This window comes from Amblyraja radiata, chromosome 24, assembly GCF_010909765.2.
Source record: "Amblyraja radiata isolate CabotCenter1 chromosome 24, sAmbRad1.1.pri, whole genome shotgun sequence".
NCBI lineage: Eukaryota > Metazoa > Chordata > Chondrichthyes > Rajiformes > Rajidae > Amblyraja > Amblyraja radiata.
In genome coordinates, this window is record NC_045979.1 from 22,245,748 (window position 1) to 22,264,668 (window position 18,921).

At 49.1% G+C, this 18,921-nt stretch overlaps 2 protein-coding genes across 5 annotated transcripts in view; both read left to right on the forward strand.

Moving 5' to 3' along the window:
• The window catches only part of LOC116986867 (SLAM family member 5-like), a 361,696-nt gene that overhangs the window by 93,707 nt on the left and 249,068 nt on the right, over window positions 1-18,921 (forward strand). The gene's annotated exons all lie outside the window — the stretch shown is intronic.
• On the forward strand, window positions 5,236-18,618 carry LOC116986865 (T-lymphocyte surface antigen Ly-9-like). 4 transcript variants are annotated; one of them, XM_033042625.1, is made up of 6 exons: window positions 5,236-5,335; window positions 7,585-7,902; window positions 12,941-13,225; window positions 16,709-16,885; window positions 17,163-17,222; window positions 17,649-18,618. In XM_033042625.1, the coding sequence occupies exons 2-6, from the start codon at window positions 7,632-7,634 to the stop codon at window positions 17,666-17,668; spliced, it is 813 nt and encodes a 270-aa protein (XP_032898516.1). In that variant the 5' UTR covers window positions 5,236-5,335; window positions 7,585-7,631; the 3' UTR covers window positions 17,669-18,618. The 4 variants fall into 4 exon arrangements, with proteins under 4 accessions (XP_032898516.1, XP_032898513.1, XP_032898514.1 ...); XM_033042622.1 differs by having other exon boundaries at window positions 5,250-5,331; XM_033042623.1 differs by having other exon boundaries at window positions 5,250-5,331; window positions 16,715-16,885.

Below are 18,921 nucleotides of genomic sequence, written 5' to 3' on the forward strand. Positions count from 1 at the left end.
ATCTGTGTGGACCCTTTGGGCCTGTTTCAATGCTGTATTTCTAGACTAAACCAAACATAGGTGCAAGAATCCAGGACTTTTGTTGTGCCCACAGAAATACCTGCCTGCTCTTCTTACATTTGAATCTCCTCATTTCCTTTCTTTCCCTAGGGCCACGAATGAGGAAGCCATCACCCCAAATGGAATGCAATGCAGAACCTCTGTCAGGAAGGAGGTACACAAAATTGCTGGGGAAACTCAGCGGGTGCAGCAGCATCTATGGAGCGAAGGAAATAGGCGACGTTTCGGGCCGAAACCCTTCTTCAGACTGATGGGGGGTGGGAGAAAGAAGGAAAAGGGGAGGAGGGGGAGGAGCCCGAGGGCGGGCGGGTGGGAGGGTGGGAGGAGGCAGCTAGAGGGTTAAGGAAGGGGAGGAGACAGCAGGGGCTAGCAAAATTGGGAGAATTCAATGTTAATGCCATAAGGACGCAAGGTCCCCAGACGGAATATGAGGTGCTGTTCCTCCAATTTCCGCTGTTGCTCACTCTGGCAATGGAGGAGACCCAGGACAGACAGGTCGGATTGGGAATGGGAGGGGGAGTTGAAGTGCTGAGCCACCGGGAGTTCAGGTAGGTTTTTGCGGACTGAGCGGAGGTGTTCGGCGAAACGATCGCCCAACCTACGCTTGGTCTCCCCGATGTAAATCAGCTGACATCTAGAGCAGCGGATGCAGTAGATGAGGTTGGAGGAGATACAGGTGAACCTTTGTCGCACCTGGAACGACTGCTGGGTCCTTGAATGGAGTCGAGGGGGGAGGTGAAGGGACAGGTGTTGCATTTCTTGCGGTTGCAACGGAAAGTGCCCGGGGAGGGGGTGGTGCGGGGGGGGGAAGGGAAGAATTGACGAGGGAGTTGCGGAGGGAGCGGTCTTTGCGGAAGGCAGACATGGGGGGAGATGGGAAGATGTGGCGAGTGGTGGGGTCACGTTGGAGGTGGCGGAAATGGCGGAGGATTATGTGTTGTATTTGGCGGCTAGTGGGGTGAAAGGTGAGGACCAGAGGGACTCTGCCCTTGTTGCGAGTGCGGGGATGGGGAGAGAGAGCAGTGTTACGGGGTATGGATGAGACCCTGGTGTGAGCCTCATCTATGGTGGCGGAGGGGAATCCCCGCCACATGGGATGCCTCTACTATCTACGCTGGCCTAGTACTCCACCTAGTGGCCACCCATTGATTTCTGCCTGTACAGATATCACTGGTGGGATTGCTCACTGAACCTGCTGCTCACAATGTCCTCACCATCACTGGTGCTCCATAGTGAATCCATCCAGTGTGTGAACATGGTCAGTCAGGTGCTGCAGCTGGACACAGAGAAAAGGCAATTCTGGATTCAGTGTTGTCTAATGAACCACATTTGATAAGAGAACTCGAGGTAATGGAACCGCTTGGAGGCAGTGATCATAATATGATTAGTTTTAATCTGCAATTTGAGAAGGAGAAAGTTAAATCGGAAGTGGCAGTGATGCAGCTGAACAAAGGGGACTATGAAGGCATGAGAGAGGAGCTGGCCAAGGTAGACTGGAAAGGGATCCTAGCAGTGGAACAGCAATGGCAGGAATTTCTGGGCATAATCCAGAAGACGCAGGATCATTTCATTCCAAAAAGGAAGAAAGATTCTAAGGGGAGTAGGAGGCAACCGTGGCTGAAGAGAAGTTATGGATAGAATAAAACTAAAAGAAAAGATGTATAACACAGCAAAGAGTAGCCGGAAGCCAGAGGATTGGGAAACTTTCATAGGACAACAGAAGGAAACAAAACGGGCAATACGGGCTGAAAAGATGAAGTACGAGGGGAAGCTGGCCAGGAATATAAAGAAGGACAGTAAAAGCTTCTTTAGATATGTTAAGGGAAAAAGAGTAGCAAAGTCAAATGTGGGTCCCTTGAAGGCAGACACGGGTGAAATTATTATGGGTAACAAGGAAATGGCAGAAGAGTTGAACAGTTACTTCTGATCTGTCTTCACTAAGGAAGACACCAACAATCTCCCAGATGTACTGGAGGACAGAGTATCTAAGGGGGTAGAGGAACTGAAATAAATTTTCATTTCCTCTGGTGGGTGTTGTGTATCTGGACTGTCAGAAAGCCTTTGATAAGGTCCCGCACGGGAGACTGGTGACTAAAATTAGAGCACATGGTATTGGGGGTAGGGTGTTGACATGGATAGAAAATTGGTTTGCAGACAGGAAGCAAAGTGTAGGAGTGAACGGGTCCTTTTCAGAATGGCAGGCAGTGGCAAGTGGCGTGCCGCAATGCTCGGTGTTGGGGCCACAACTGTTTACCATATATATTAATGATTTCGAAGAGGGAATTAGGAGCAACACAGGCAAGTTTGCGGATGACACAAAGCTGGGTGGCAGTGTGAACTGTGAAGAGGATGTTAGGAGGTTGCAGGGTGATCTGGACAGGTTGAGTGAGTGGGCAGATGCAGTATAATATAGATAAATGTGAGGTTACCCACTTTGGCGGCAAAAACAAGGGGGCAGATTATTATCTCAATGGGGTTAGGTTAGGCAAGGGGGAGGTGCAGCGAAACCTGGGTGTCCTTGTACACCAGCTACTGAAAGTTGGGGTGCAGGCACAGCAGGCAGTGAAGAAAGCTAATGGAATGTTGGCCTTCATAACAAGAGGATTTCAGTATATGAGTAAAGAGGTTCTTCGGCAGTTGTATAGGGCTCTGGTAAGACCACATCTGGAGTATTGTGTAGTTTTGGTCTGCTAATTTGAGGAAGGCCATTCTTGTGATTGAGGCAGTGCAGCGTAGGTTCACGAGATTGATCCCTGGGATGGCGGGACTGTCATATGAGGAAAGAATGAAAAGACTAGGCTTGTATTCAGTGGAGTTTAGAAGGATGAGGGGATATCTTATAGAAACATATAACATTATAAAAGGACTGGACAAGTTAGATGCAGGAAAAATGTTCCCAATGTTGGGCGAGTCCAGAACCAGGGGCCACAGTCTTACAATAAAGGGGAAGCCATTTAAGACTGAGGTGAGAAAAACCTTTTTCACTGGATGGATTTAAGAGAGAGTTAGATAGAGCTCTAGGGGCTAGTGGAATCAAGCGATATGGGGAGAAGGCAGGCACGGGTTATCGATTTGGGATGATCAGCCATGATCCCAATGAATGGCGGTGCTGGCTCGGGAGGCCGAATGGCCTCCTCCTGCACCTATTTTCTATGTTTCTTGTAGACATGTACAAAATGATGAGAGGAATAGATCGGGTAATCACACAGTCTTTTGCCCAGAGTAGGGGAATCGAGAACGAGAGGACATAGTTTTAAGGTGAGGGGTGATAGATTTAATGGGAACTCGAGAGATCATTTTTTTTTACATAAAGATGTGTGCCTGGAATAAGCTGCAGGACGAGGTAGACGAGGCAAGTACTATCGCAATGTTTAAGAAACATTTAGGCAGATATCTGGATATGCTAGGTTTAGAGGGACATGAGCTGGCAGTTGGGACTAGTTTAGATGGGGCATGTTGGATGGTGTGGGCAAGTTGGGCCGAAGGGCCTTTTTCCTTGCTGTATGACTCCATGATCCTATGACACAAGAAGAGGCCTTTCGGATGTATTTGCCAACAATGATGCCAATCTAAACTAATTCCATCTGCCTGCACAAGGCCTATCTTCCTGTGTTCCGTGCTGTTCATGCATCAGTCTACATACTTCTTAAGCATTACTTTCATATCTGTTTCCACCACTTCCCTGGCGGTGCATTCCAGCCCGGACCAGTCTCTGCATAAAAATAAAAACTTGCCTCTTCAAACTCCTTTGAACTATCCACTTCCACCATAAACCAATCCTCTCTAGTGTTTGACATTTCCATCCTGGGGAAAAAGACTCCCTGTCAACCTACCCGTTTATGCCTCTCATAATTTTATGTTTCGGTCAGGTTGCCCTCTAAGTCTCTGAAGTAACAGTGTAAATAAACCCAGTTTGTCCAGCCTCTCCTTAAAAAATGTCCTCCGGCATAATCCGGGCAGCAGTCTGGTAAACCTTTTCTATATTCTTGACAAAGCCACATCCTTCCTGTAATGCAACGACTAGAACTGCACACAATTCTCTAAATGTGGCCTAACATAGCACATAGAATAAAGAATAGGGCTATTCAACCCTTCAAACCTGATTCTGCCTCAGCTCTCAACTCTTCTTATGTGTTTGTTTCCCCATAGCCCTTTCCCAGATCATTCAAAAATGTATCTACTTCCTCTTGAAATATCTGCACCATAATGTCCGCTTGGTTGTGTTGACACAAAGATATCACCAGGACTTGAGGGTCAGAGCTATAGGGAGAGGTCAAACTCTTCTGAAGACACAGGGATAGCCCCAAGCAGAACTAATACTCTTGCACCGCTCCCCGCTACCCCTCTTCCTGCCCTCCCCACTCTCCTCCCCCTTCCCATCCCCCTCTCACCCCCCCTACCCCGCTCTGCTCTCCCTCCCAAATCTCTCCCATTTCATCCTCCCCGTCTCCCCCTCCGCCCACCTGTGTGTTTGGGGGTTGGTTAGTGTGAGTGTGATGCCGCAACCTCCCCCCCCCCTCCCCCCCCAGCAAACGCACGTTGGGGAAACAGACCCAACGGGTCTGCACTTGGTCCAGTATGTGAATAAGTCACCTTTCCATGTTCTCTAGAGATAGGGCAACACAGTGGCGGAGTAGCTGCCTTAAGGCGCCAGAGACCCAGATTCGATCCTGACTATGGTTGCTGTCTATGCGGAGTTTGTACGTTGTCCCTGTGACCACGTGGGCTTTCTCTGGGTGTTCCGGCCGTGTTTTCCCCACATAGTTGTCCTCCAGTGTGTAGGATAGAGATAGTACACGGGTCGGCAGGGGCTTGGTGGGCCGAAGGGCCTGTTTCCACGCTGTATCTCTAAACTAAACTACACTGCCTGATTCGCTGTTATTCCAGCGTGTGTTTTGTGTCTGTGTTTGTAAACCAACATCTACAGCTCCTTGTTTCTCCAGTTCAACTGGGGGGGGGGGGGAGATGGAAGAGGCGAGAGAGGCAGACGGGCAGAGTAAAGGTGAAGGAGGAGGAGAAGAGGTTGGGGTATAAAGGACGAGCAGAGGAAGGGGGAGTTTGCCGGTTTCGGAGACTCGGGGCCCACAGACACTGAGCTCACGATCCGCTTCCCGACGCCTTTCCTTCGGGAATGTTCCCGCCACAGTGAACCGGAAGTTCTTCCCAACAACATAACCCATCCTGCTCCGCTCGATTATCTTTGCTCCAGGAGAGGGTTGAAGATGGCGCTCACCTGCCTGTTCCGGGCCGCCGTGTTTGCCGTCTGTCTGGGTGGGTAAACTCACATCGGATTTAGCTTCCAGCCAATCCCTTCCAAACCACCCGTGACTCCAACTTCTTAAGCCCCGAGATAGGAAAAACAGATCCCTGCCTCCACCCACCCCTCCCTCCCTCCCTCCCTCCAGACCTCCAATAATCGCAGCCTCTCTGTATTTCTCCACTCTATCTCTGCCTCCTTGGCTTTTGACAAGTTATGATTTTCTTCATCAGTCTTTATTAGGCTGGTGAAGAAAGCAAAAGGCCAGAGGACCCGAGCGAGAACAGCAAACTGGATCCACAATGGGCTCCGTGGGAGGGAGCAAATGATAAAAGAGATTTTAGACGGAACAAGAATTGTCCATGCGGATGGCAGTGAGGAGGCGAGCTCCAAGAGTGCAGGTGGTCTGAGATGGTCTGGTCAGCCTGGCAGAGTTAGTGTGTGACTTGGAGAGGAACCTACAAGTGGTGGTGTTCCCTTGCACTTGTCCCTTCCCAGTGGGAGAGGTGGTGGGTTTGAGGGGTTCTCATCCAGGTGAGAAAATGCAGCGTATTTTGTATAACAGCATGGGACTGGGATAATATGGTTATTACAGCAATATTGGTGGGCACTGGCATCTCAGTGCTCTGGAGCACAGATACAGAGAATATTGCTTGAAGAATGTTCTGTGAGGCCATATGGATAGAATTTAGAAATTGTAAGGAGTGATCACTTTTTGTATTTTTGTAGGATCGTACTTTTGGAGGAATTAGGGAGATTGCAGATAGGTGTTGGAATAATAGGGTTGTAATCGGAGGAGGTTTTATTGACTGAGACAGCTACAACTGGAGGGCAAAGGTGAGATGGGGAAAAAAATTAAAGGGGCCATGAGGGGCAAGTTTTTCACAGAGCATGGTGGATGTATGGATCAGGCTGCCAGTGGAAGTGGTAAAACTGGATACGTTTACAATTAAAGGAACGATACATGGATAGAAACTGAGGGATATAGGCGAAACAATGGGGACTAGCTTAGGTAGGCAGCATGATCGGCATTGGTGAGTTGGGCTGATGAGTGCGTTTCAGTGTTGTGTATAACTACAACTGCAGCCACTCTAAACCAGTAGTGGAGGGAGTGTTTAGGGCACTGGATGGGGAGCTGATCGAGCACGTGCTTTGTTCTTGATGATGTTGAACATCTCGAGAGTTGTTGGGAGCTTCAATCACCCAGGCAGGCGGAGAGTGTTCCATCACATCCCGACGTGTTTTGTAGATCGTGGAGAAGCTGTAGGGTTTCAGGAGGAGAGACACTCAGTGCAGCCAGACAGAATAGTTACAACTGTTTGCAAATCTGCAGAGGGTATGCAAGTGCTACAGAGTATTTCAGACACGTCCTGTGTTCAGATCAATTGCGATAAACATTACGGATCCTTGGCAGCTGGACTCCCTGCTAGAATAGATGAGACCTTTTGCTTGCCGCACCCCCCCCTCCTCTACCGGGGCGTCTACCTGAGCCCCGTTGATGAAACATAGCCAGCAAACGGGCAGGATTTGGTGGTGAAATTCATCACCTGGCAGAACTGCTCTGAGTGCTTTCCTACACGGACTGAGCACTGGTTAAAAACCAACTGGTGACCTCCATGCCGTTGTACCCGTTAGACACTTTGGCCATTCCCCACGCCACCAAGGTCCAGAAGAATTTGATGGATTCCTTTTGGGACAAGGGGAATCACTGGGTCTCTACTGGCTCAAGGTAGACCCCAGGATTTGACTTGCGGTAGTGAGAGTACAAAAGACTTATCCAAATTGATTTGTGTGGAGGATGAGGCCAATAAGTCCCACTGGCACTTGCGCATCTTCCACGACTAAACAGGATCTGTGTTCGTGAGGATCATGCTGTCAATGTAAGTGGAGAGGACAACCTCCATGTCCAGCCTGTGTAGGACAGTTTAGAGGAGCTTCCCTCTGTATCTAACCTGTGCACTGATGGAATTTCGTAAACCCTCAGCCCTTCACCAGACTGGGTCCCATTTGCCGTGTCTGCCCCCTGACCCGCCCGTCGATATCTGGCTGCAGGCTGTAACTTCCTTCCTCAGCCCCGGGTGCAGAGAATCTTCACTCTGTTGCCCCCGTGGGCTCACTGTGTGATGTAGGAATTGTGGGCCGGTCTCTCACAGAGCTGGGAGCCAGACGATGGGCCGCATGCCCTGCTCCTGTGCTCTGTGATTCTCCCAGCTCCGATTCCTCCTCCAGTCACTGAACTCTTCTAACTGCCTCTCTTGTCTCCTCAGCTGGGACTGGGGCTGACCCTCGCCCTGTGATCAGAACTGTGGGACAAATGGCCTTGTTACCTACTGGGATGGCTATTGGACCACATGTTACTGAGGTGGTGTGGAAACGGTTACCCAATATCAGGATAGCGGAATACTCAAAGAACAACATTGAATACTTTGGTACTATGGAGTACAAAAAACGGGTAACTTTTAAAGTTGGGAAATATGAACTGGAAATCCGTGATCTACGGATAGAAGACACTGCTGATTACGAGGTGATTTTTGTAACAAATTCAGGATCTGAAATTCTAACGAGAGTCCGACTGGAGGTGTACGGTGAGTGAGATTGCCGCGGAGGTCCTGCGTTTCACTGGCTCCTGAACCCCCCTAATTAATGGGTGAGGGCAAATCCTGGGCATTCCCCAGTTTATTGAACCCCCCTCGGTCACGGTCCTAGTGTTGTAGGACTAGAGCAGTGCCAGGCTGGGGGACAGACCCACCACATCGCCGGAGACTGAGCCAGGGACCGCGAAGGATAGAACTGTCAACGGGGAACCCCGTGGCTCCAAGGCAGAAGGACCTAAACTGTGGATCGCATTAACTAGTTCCCACTGCACCCCCAGGTCAAAGACGTGGTCTGTCATGTTCTGTTAGCTGAGGAGATGAGAGAGGCAGTCAGCAGAAGAGTTCAGTGACTGGAGGGAGAATCGGAGCTGGGAGAACAGACCAGTTAGCCTGACATCGGTAGTGGGGAAGATGTTTGAGTCGATTATTAAAGATGTAATTATTAAAAATGTAATAGCAGCACATTTGGAAGGCAATGACAGGATCTGTCAAAGTCAGCATGGATTTATGAAGGGGAAATCATGCTTGACTAATCTGGAATTTTTTGAGGATGTAACAAGTAGAATGGATAAGGGAGAGCCAGTGGATGTGGGGTATCCAGACTTTCAAAAAGCCTTTGACAAGGTCCCATACAAGAGATTAGAGTGCAAAATTAGAGCACATGGTATTGGGAGTAAGGTATTGACATGGACAGAGAACTAGTTGGCGGACAGGAAGCAAAGAGTAAGATTTAACAAGTCCTTTTCAGAATGGCAGGCAGTAACTAGTGGGGTGACACGAGGCTCAGTGCTGGGACCCCAGTTATTTACAATATAAACGATTTAGACGAAGGAATTAAATGTAACATCTCCAAGTTTGTGGATGATACAAAGCTGGGTGGCAGTGTGAGCTGCGAGGAGGTTCTATAAGGCTGCAGGGTGACTTGCATAGGTTGGGTGAGTGGGCAGATGCGGTCGAAGGTGGATAAATGTGAGGTTATCCACTTTGGTGGCCTGAACAAGAAGGCAGATTATCTGAATGGTGTCAGATTAGTGAAAGGGGAGGTGCAATGAGACCGAGATGTCCTTTTACATCATTCACTGAAAGGAAGCATGCAGGTCCGTACAGCAGGCAGTGAAGAAAGTTGGCCTTCATAGCGAGAGGATTTGAGTATAGGAGCAAGGAGGTCTTACTGCAGTTATACAGGGCCCTGATGAGATCGCACTTGGAGTATTGTGTGCAGTTTTGGTCTCCTAATTTGAGGAAGGACATTCTTGTTGTTGAGGGAATGCAGCAGGATCTTAGGGCTAACTGAATCAAGGGACAGGGGGAAACAGAAACATGGAAAAATATGTGCAGGAGTAGGCAAATTAAGCTGTTTGAGCCAGCACCGCCATTCAATATGATTAGGGCTGATCGTCTAAAATCAGTACCCCATTCCCGCTTTTCCCCCATATCCTTTGATTCCTTTAGCCCCAAGAGCTAAATCTAACTCTCTCTTGAAAACATCCAGTGAATTGGCTTCCACTGCCTTCTGTGGTAGACAATTCCACATTCACAACTTTCTGGCTCATCTCAGTCCTAAATTATCTCAGTCCCTTATTCTTAAACTGTGACCCCTGGTTCTGGACTCCCCCAACATCAGGAACATTTTTTTCTGCATCTATTCGGTCTAATCCTTTAAGAATGTTATATATTTCAATAATATCCCCTCTCATCCATTTAAATTCCAGTGAATACAAGCCCAGACGACCCATTATTTCATCATATGTCCAGCCATCCCAGGGAATTAACCTGGTGAACCTACGCTGCACTGGAAGGGCCAAATGACCAACTCCTGCAACTATTTTTTATGTTTCTAAATCTTATCCCTTGGTTCATGCATCCCTTTCCACCCAAACCACCCCCTCCCCAGATACGTTCCTCTGCGACTGCAGGAGATGTAACATCTGATCCGATACCTCCTCTCCCACCTCCACCCAGTATTCCCAACAGGCCTGCTGGATCTCTTGGTTGCTAACCATTTTGACTCTTCTTCCCATTCCCATACTGACCTTTGTGTCCTTGGCCTTCTCCATTGCCACAGTGAGACCACACGGACATTGGAGGAACAGTACCTCCTATTCTGCTAGGGTAACTTACAACCTAACGGTATGAACATTGAATTTTCCAATTTTAGGTAACTAACCTACAACCCCCCCCCCCTCGCCCTTTCCACTAAATTTGGCTTTCTTTTTCTTCACTCCCCCCTTCCCTGTGCCCCCACCTACACTCGTACCCATCCTCTCCCCATCCCCCTCCACTTCAATCTATATTCCTACCTCCGGCTTTACTCTTTGCCCCTCCTATCCTTATCTCACACCTTTTGTCTTTATATCTCTGGGCTTTGTCGAACCATCTGTCTATCCAAACCCCACCCCCCTCGCCTGTGTCCACCTAACACTCGCCAGCTTTGTCCTGCCTCCCCTCTCTCTTCCAGCTTTCTTCCTTCCTACCACAATCGGTCTGAAGTAGGGTCAGCACAGATTAGATCAAACCTAAACACTCCTTCCAGATCTGGCCATCAATGGTCGTGGACAATTCAACAGCTCATGGATGAGGAGTCTCCAAGAACATCTTCGGCGATACTGGGGCCCAGCATGTGAGTGCTGGAGACAAAGTTGATCATACAGCCAGAAGTGCTGAGTTGCAGACCCATTGTTTCTACCTCCTCCTGCCCCACTAAACTCATCTCCACATGCCTTGATTCTATCCTATCCCCCGCACCCCCCTTCCCTTGTCCAGTCCATTCCCACCTACATCTGAGACACTACACACACCTTTCAGCTCTTTAATAATGTTCAATTTCTAGCGCCAACCCCATTGCCTCATCTTTATCATGGAGGTCCTGTCGCTTTAAATCTCCATCTCTCACCAGGAAAGTTATGAAGATATCCGGTTCTTTCTCAAACAGAGACTCAATCATAGATACATAGAAAATAGGTGCAGGAGTAGGCCATTCGGCCCTTCGAGCCTGCACCGCAATTCAATATGATCATGGCTGATCATCCAACTCGGTATCTTGTACCTGCCTTCTCTCCATACCCCCTGATCCCTTTAGCCATAAGGGCCACATCTAACTCCCTCTTAAATATAGCCAATGAACTGGCCTCAACTATCTTCTGTGGCAGAGAATTCCAGAGTTCAATCTCTCTACTAACGCTCTCCTCCACCTGGTGAAACTCATCCTCGCCCTCAACAACTTCTCTCTTGACTCCTTTCAAGTTCTCCAATTTAAAGATATAATCATGGGCCACACCTATGCCTGGCTCTTTGTCGGTTTCATCGAACAACCATTATTCCAAACATACACTGGCATCATCTCCCGACTCTTTCTCCGCTACATCGATGGATACATTGGAGCTGTCTCCTGCACCCTTGCAGACTCATGGACTTTATTAACTTCACCACTAACTTACACCCGGCACTCAAATTTATCTAGACTATCTCTGACACTCTCCTCTTTCTTGATTTCTCTGTATCCACCACAAGACAATCGGCTGATGTCTACCTCAAAACTAACGATTCCCATGGTTATCTGGACTACACTTTTTCCCACCCTGCCTCTTGCAAAATCGCTAACCCCTACTCTCAATTCCTCCATCTCTGCCGCATCTGGTCCCAAGTGAGGCTTTCCATTCTAGGATATCCGAGATGTCCTCTTTCTTTAGTAACGTGTTTGTCCCCCTGCTGTCATAGGTGGATCCCTCACCCTCATCTCCTCTGTGTCCGATAGTTCTGCTCTCGCTTCCCCTCCCCCCAGAGTTTCAATAAGGAAAGAGTACTGCTGGTCCTCGCCTTTCATGTGGCCAGGCTCCGCATCCGACACATCATCTGACATTTCCATCACCTCAGTGATTCTACCACCAGTCGCATCTTCCTATTTCCAACCCTTTCCGCCTTCTACAGAGCCTGCTCCCTCCACAACTCCTTGGTTCACCCATCCCTCCCCATCAATCAGTGAGTCCTCGACCCCGACTCTCTTCATCCAAGCTCTGATCCTGGCCCCGATTCCTGTGCATCCGCCCCTCTGTTCAGGGAAACTGCTCCTTCCTGTTGACTGTGCCCAGTCCCCTCATTATTTTACACCCCTCAAACTCTTTCCTCTAGCCGCCTCTATTCCGGGGAAAACAACTCGGCCTCTCCCATGATTCTGCACAGCGATAATATCCCAGTCTGTAAAATCCTAATAAATCCCCTCTGTATCCTCCAACACAAGCCTGTTCCTCCCGGGATGTGGTGACGAGAACTGTCGTCAGTGTTGGGCACGGCTCCAGCATTCTCTCCTTCCTCCTATACTTCCATCTCAATGAAAGCAAAGCATCCTGTCTGCCTGATTAACCCATGCTGATATCCCAACTCCATCAGGGATCTTCGCTTCCAGCTCCTTGTGTCCTCCACCACACTCCCACCCTCCCATTTATTGCCTATCGTCTGGACCCGTTTCAACTCTCCAATTGTATCACCTCGTACTTCCATCCATTAAACTCTATTTACCACAACCCTACTCAGCTGACCAGCCCATCTCCACCTCTCTGCAGCCTGGAGCTCTCCTCCTCATTGCCATCCACATGGACCAGTCATGCACCACCCATGTAAGATGTAAGTTGAGGTACCCGGACTCAGTGGTTACATTCTCAGAATAAGGAGTTGACCTTTCAGGACAGAGAAAGGGAGTAATTTATTTACTCATAGGGGTGTGTCTTTGGAATTCTCTCCACCAGAGGCTACGTTTAGTGGCTGAGAAGATTTATGACATTGTTGATGAGTGTGGGCAGTGGTCGGGAAGGAAGCGCAGCACATGTACAGACTTCCTCCTGCACCAGTGGGCTGAACTGAAGAGGGTGGGGATGAGGAGAAGAGTTTAAACTGGTGGAAGGAAATTAATGGGATCGGCTTGAAATTCACTTGTGGCTGTTGGCGATGGGGGAAAGTTGGGGATTTTTGGAAGGGGGAAAGTTGGATCCACAAGGATCTCCTTTACTCATCTTTAATTCCGTTCCAACCTCAGAGCAAATATCAGGAACACAGGTCAAGGCAAAGAACATCACCAGTATCTGCAACTTCTTCCTCCTGACCTGCTCCGTGACCTTGGGCAACCCCACCAGATTCAGTTGGTGGAAGAACAGTGAACCTCTGGGAAACGACAGCATCCATTACTTCCAGGAAAACAGAGATACGGTAGAGATTCATCACAGTGGAGCGGACGCGGGCATTGTGTACAAGTGCGAGGCCAGTAACCCAATCAGTAAGAACAAAGCAGAGATCCTGCTGAAGGACATCTGTGAACACCCTGGTGAGTGTCAGTGGGGGAATTGGGTTTGGTTTGGAGAAGTTTTAAGAAAAGAAAGTGGTTTATTTAAATATTAGTGATTGGTCATACAGGGCATTTGGCCAATCATGTCAACGCCAACTAGCGGGACACCTCATTATGAATCCCCCATAAAATACACTAAGTACTGGAGTAACTCAACGGGTCAAGCAGCACCTTTCAAGAATGTTGGAGGTAGACACAAAATGCTGGAGTAACTCAGTGAGACAGGCAGCATCTCTGGAGAGAAGGAATGGGTAACATTTCGGGTTGATTATAGTAGGGGGGTGAAAACTGGATGGGGGGTGGCAAGTGATCGGTGGATGCAGGTGAGGGAGTTTTGATTGGCATATAGTTGGGCACATTCCAGAGATGGGAAGACAAAAGGCTTTGCGATACAGAGAGAAGAGACATTAAATTTGGAGTGAGGGGAAGTGATATGGGTGGCAGGGGACTGGGACAGGGAAAAGGGTTGTTGTTGGTTAACTACCTAAAATTGGTTAGTTCCACCCATCTCCCTTCCTCTGGCTTCACATTTCAATCTATGTTCTCCAGAGCTGCTGCCTGACCTGCTGATTTACTCCAGCACTTTGCATCTTTTTGTCTGTATCTTATTAATCCCATCTCACAGGACTTGTCCCATAGCCTTCTGTGCCTGGGCGATACGTGCTCGATTAGACACTTCTTAAATTCTGCTGATGACTCTGCTTTCATCACTCTTCGGAAATGTGGTCCAGGTACTTACCACAGTCAGGGTAAAGTATGTCCCTGTTGCATCCCCTTTAAATTTCCGCCTTGTCCTAAACCTGTGTTGGAAAAATTTCCTGTAGTTCACTCAATCTATATCTCAGTCATTACCCCTTTTTAACCACCTGAACTTAAGGAAACATAATATCTTCCCCTGTCATCTATTACCAATTAATTTCCATCACAATACTCACATGATTCTCGACTTAAGGATGCACTTCAGTCCTCACCGGTCCCAGAAAGCTCCAAGGAGCCAGTGGACACCAACCTTCCACAGCCCACTGCCTGCTCCCATGAATATCCACCTTGGTCAAGCCCAGCAGCAGATGGATGATCCGTTGAAGATCATCTGAATAATCCACTCCCCTCAGTAGCAGGTGCCCAAAGATCAGGAGAGTGGGGCTGAAGTACAACACAACCTGAGGAAGAACCCTGTAAATACTCGTGTATGGGCTGCAACCTCTCGCATAGCTACAGGGCGGCATGGTGGCGCAGCAGTAAAGTTGCTGCCTTACAGCACGTGCAGCTCCAGAGACCCGGGTTCGATCCCGACCATGTGTGTTGTCTGTGCGGAGTTTGTACATTCTCCCCGTGACCACGTGCGTTTTCTCCAAGATCTTTGGGTTCCTCCCACCAATCAAAGACATACAGCTTTGTAGGTTAATTAGCTTGGTATAAGTGTAAATGATGGTGTTAATGTGCGGGGATGGCTGGTTGGTGTTACTCGCTGGGCCGAATGGCCTGTTTCCACGCTGTATCTCTAAACTAACCTAACCTAAACAAAACTATACTAGGGACATGGACTTCTCCAGTCTAGAAATAGCAGAGTGCATGAATTGTGAAAAGTCTGGTGATCTCCATGCTGAGCTGTGTGTCATGCTGAAGACAGTGCCCTTGTGGGAAAATTAAGTCACAATCTGGGAGAATGTTCAACATGCAGGTACATTTGCAAAGTGCGATGGGGGAGTGTCACCATATGGGTACGGATGCTCACGACATTCTGCTCACTCGGGAGAATCGGAAGTATAGCAGAGACCCAGTATTTCCACCAACTTCTTCTGAATCTTGGCGAGAAAGAAAGAAGTCGAGGGGGGGGAATCTTGCCTTCCATGCTCTCAAGGTCGACTGCAGGAGGTGCACCCCGGGGTACAAGGACTGAAGCGGGTCAGGTGAGTGACATTGGTTCGGAGGACGATTGAAATGAAGTCGCTGGCTGCCACAGGCTTTTGTGATCAGCTGCAGCTGGGACTGTAAAATGGAGCCAAAATGGTGCCTCTTGCATATAGACTCAGTGGGCTGCTCTGCATATTCTGTACTAACTGGGGAATTGTGCTCCTGAACGGGGATAGTCGTGCCGAATTCTATACGGAAAAGTATTTCATTGTACATTGGTACATGTGATAATAGAGAAACCATTAAACCCCATTATCTCCAGGTTTTTCCGGGTTTTCGTCCCCGTGTGTCCGCTGCCCGGAGCCGCGGCCCCGTGTGTGGGCGCTGCCAGCCCACAGCCCGTGACTGTGAGGTTGCACAGGGGGAGGGTGGGTGGAGGGCGGCTGTGGCCGGACAGCGCTGACTCCAGGGGGGAGAGTGGGGGCTGTCCCGAGGGATGCGCTCCTTCAGCCGCCTACACCTTGCTGTTCGGGTTCAGAACAAAAATACTAGAGCATTTGGTTCAGAGCACTCAGTCACACTCCACAATTATTTACAGCGCAAATATTGACTATTTCGGCGGATTTTAACAGGTAAGAAAGTACGCGTTTCGTGTGTTAACAGTGTATGCCGGAAGCTGCCATGTCCTCCAGAAGGATTAAGCTGCTTTGTGCGTCACGCCCTTTGACCTGATGACCTTACGTGCAACCCCCCTATTGTGTTCAGTTTTGTGCACCATGCTTTTGGAAGGATATTGTTAAGGTAGAAAGAGTGCAGAGAACATTTATGAAGAAGTTGCTAGGACAAGGGCCTGAGTTACAGGGAGAGGTTGAGGAGGCTAGAACACTATTCCTTAGAGCCCAGGATTGTATAGAGGTGTAAAAGATCACGACAGGAATAGATAGGGTGAATGTACAGTCTTTTTTCCCAGAGTAGCGGAAGGAGGAACCAGAGGACAGAGGGGAAAAAAACTTGAGAGACAACTTTTTCTCATAGAAGGTGGTGGGTATATTGAATGAGTTGCCCGAGGAGGTAGTTAAGGCAGGAAGCAGAATAACACATAAAAGACAGGAAAAGTTGGGAAACATACGGGTCAAATTTGGGCAGGTGGAACCAGTGTTGGTCGGCACGGGCTAATTGGGCTGAAAAGCTTGTTTCCATGCTGTGCGACTGAGTGGTCGCTGAGAGATTGGGCTGGTAAGACCACCATTCACTGGTGTTAAAATAATCTAATCTATGAAATTCTAATGATTGGGCAGACTGTATACAGGGAGGGAATGTGTTGAAATAAGGGGGAGTCGAAGGTGGGGTGAGGACGTGTGGGAGATGGGAGATGGTTGAGCTACTGTGGCCGTGCGACCTGTTGCTGATGTAGTTCTGGCCACTGGGACCTGCCCAACAGGGCTGGCTGTACAGGGAGATGGCAGGCACTGGTTTGGGGTTTAGTGGGGAGAGATGGGAGTGGCAGTGGGAGCATGATACTGGGGTGGGGGGGGCGTGGATCTGTCCACCCCGTGTCACTGGGAGAGACGATGGGGTTGGAGTCACTGAGTCTTTTCTCCTCACCTGCTACAGGATTGCGGTGGTGGGTGATAATGCTGATCGTCATTGTGGTTCTGATTGCGATTATTGTAGTCCTCTTCATCGCTTACCGTTGCATGCTGAGTGTGACATGGGCCGAGCTGCGTGCCGGATGGGTCGACTGGTGCCGAGAAGATCCAAAGAGCCGTGCTTCATTCTGCACCTGTGAGTGTCTGCACCAGTGTGGGGTCATCAGGGGAGTGCAGAACAAGGGGTAGGAAGGGTGGGGGGGGAGCTGATGGGTGGGGGCAGGGAATGTGGGCAAGATGATAGAAAGGGCAGGAGAGAGGAGACTCGGAGGAGTAGGTGGGAGGTGCAGGGTTGTGAGAGGGATGGGCAGAGAATGGAAGATGGGGAAGAATTTGTAATGTGGATTGTGGAGGGGATTTCATTAAGCAGATTGCTGATTACAGTCTTGTAACCTGTGTTCATCCCCCTACAGTCTTGTGGAATCCAAAGTCAGTCACCCAGCCTGGCCAGAACAATAAGATGAACAGGAACGGTAAGCAACAGCAAGGTCCCCAGCGGGGGTCTCCTGTAGCCCATCACTGACACCCCAGAGTGGAATCAGGAACTGAGAAAGGACCACAGGTGGGTCCTTTCTCAGGACCACAGGTGGGTCCTTTCTGTCTGGGGAACAGAACAGTCCCCCACAGACCCAGTCACTGGGGTACACTGTCCCCCACTCACCCAGTTACTGTGAAGTGTGTTGTCGTCAAGACGTTTTCATGACATTTCGTGACGATTTGGGTCTCGGAATGGGCAGACTCACAAGAGTAAGCCCCGGGGGCGCACGTGTCGAGTGGGACAGGGACAGTGTGTATCGAGCTGCTGCTTTGTGAGGGAAGTGGGGTTGGAGTGGGGACACTGAGAAGTGTCTGTCAATGGGCACTCACTGGTCTCTTCACCTCTGCTCTCTGTCCTACAGAAATGGCGGAGATGCTGTGATTGAAGAATGGATTGGACGTGGTTCGGCAACTCAGACAGAGAGACCCCAGTCACAGACACCGCCTGAGAAGAGACACCAGCTCAGTCACCCCTTGACAGAGAGACTCCAACTCACGAACATCTGCTACCTCCATTGGGCAGTGAGTGCCTCTGCACGTGCCCAGTTACTGGGGACCGATGCCCATCTCCAGTGCAAAGGGAGGATGATAGGAGTGAGTTTCCCTCCGACTGGAACCTCGATCCTTTTCTCATTGGGCCGCTTAGGAGAAACCGTGTTCAACACCAGGGGTTCTACTGTGACCAGTGGTGACCCCACCCCCAGTCTCCCTGACTCTCTGTCCCAGACTGTGGTTTGTTACCATACCTGCTCTGTGCTCATTGTTACTGACCGTATCTCCACTGATGTTCCACAGACGCTCCAGGGACATTCGTCCCAGTTTTAGTTTTCATTTATTTACATCCCGGGGGAAAGTGCCGGAGTTCAGGACCGAGTGAGGAACCAAAAGAAAATTCCAGGGAGACTCGAAAGCAGACAAACTGCTGGAGTAACTCAATGGGCCAGGCAGCATCTCTGGAGAGAAGGAATGGGTGACGTTTCTGGTCGAGTCCCCACCCAGGTTCTGGCACCCCTCTCCCCATGGTTATGAGAAGAGGCCTTGGACTGTCTACACCTCCCTAAAGCTGCTGGGTCCTTCTCTCTAGGGCTGAAGCAGGGTCACCTATTGCCAATGGCTTATTGCTGATGTTTTACGTTCTCTGCCAACACTAACCAGTGAACATTTCATCAGTGAAGGCACTCTTGCACAGCCTTTCATTACCTGATGATGTGGTGCATCAGACACTGGGAACATTATTCACCTGTTCACTGTCACACATTGAGTGGTTCTGATTTTTATGTATTTCATGAATCTAGATATTTTATAATAAAATCCCTAAGAGTTTCTTCCAAATCATTCTGTTGCGGGCCATCTGCGGAATTGGAGGAAGCTACGGAGATAGGGAGGGGTACTGATGCTAGAGAAGCTTAGAGAGATCAGAGGGGTGTCGGGCTGATCGGCTTTAGAGACGTCGGGAAGAGTTTTCTTCATTTTACAAGCATCTTGATGTGACTGTCAAGCCGAACATTTATCACCCACCACTAGTTGCCTTTGAGCTTTTGCTTATGTTCTATCCAATCAAACCTGATAATACTGTACATGAATACAATCAATCAAGCACAACAGGTAGAGCAAAGAGAAAAATACCTGAGTGCA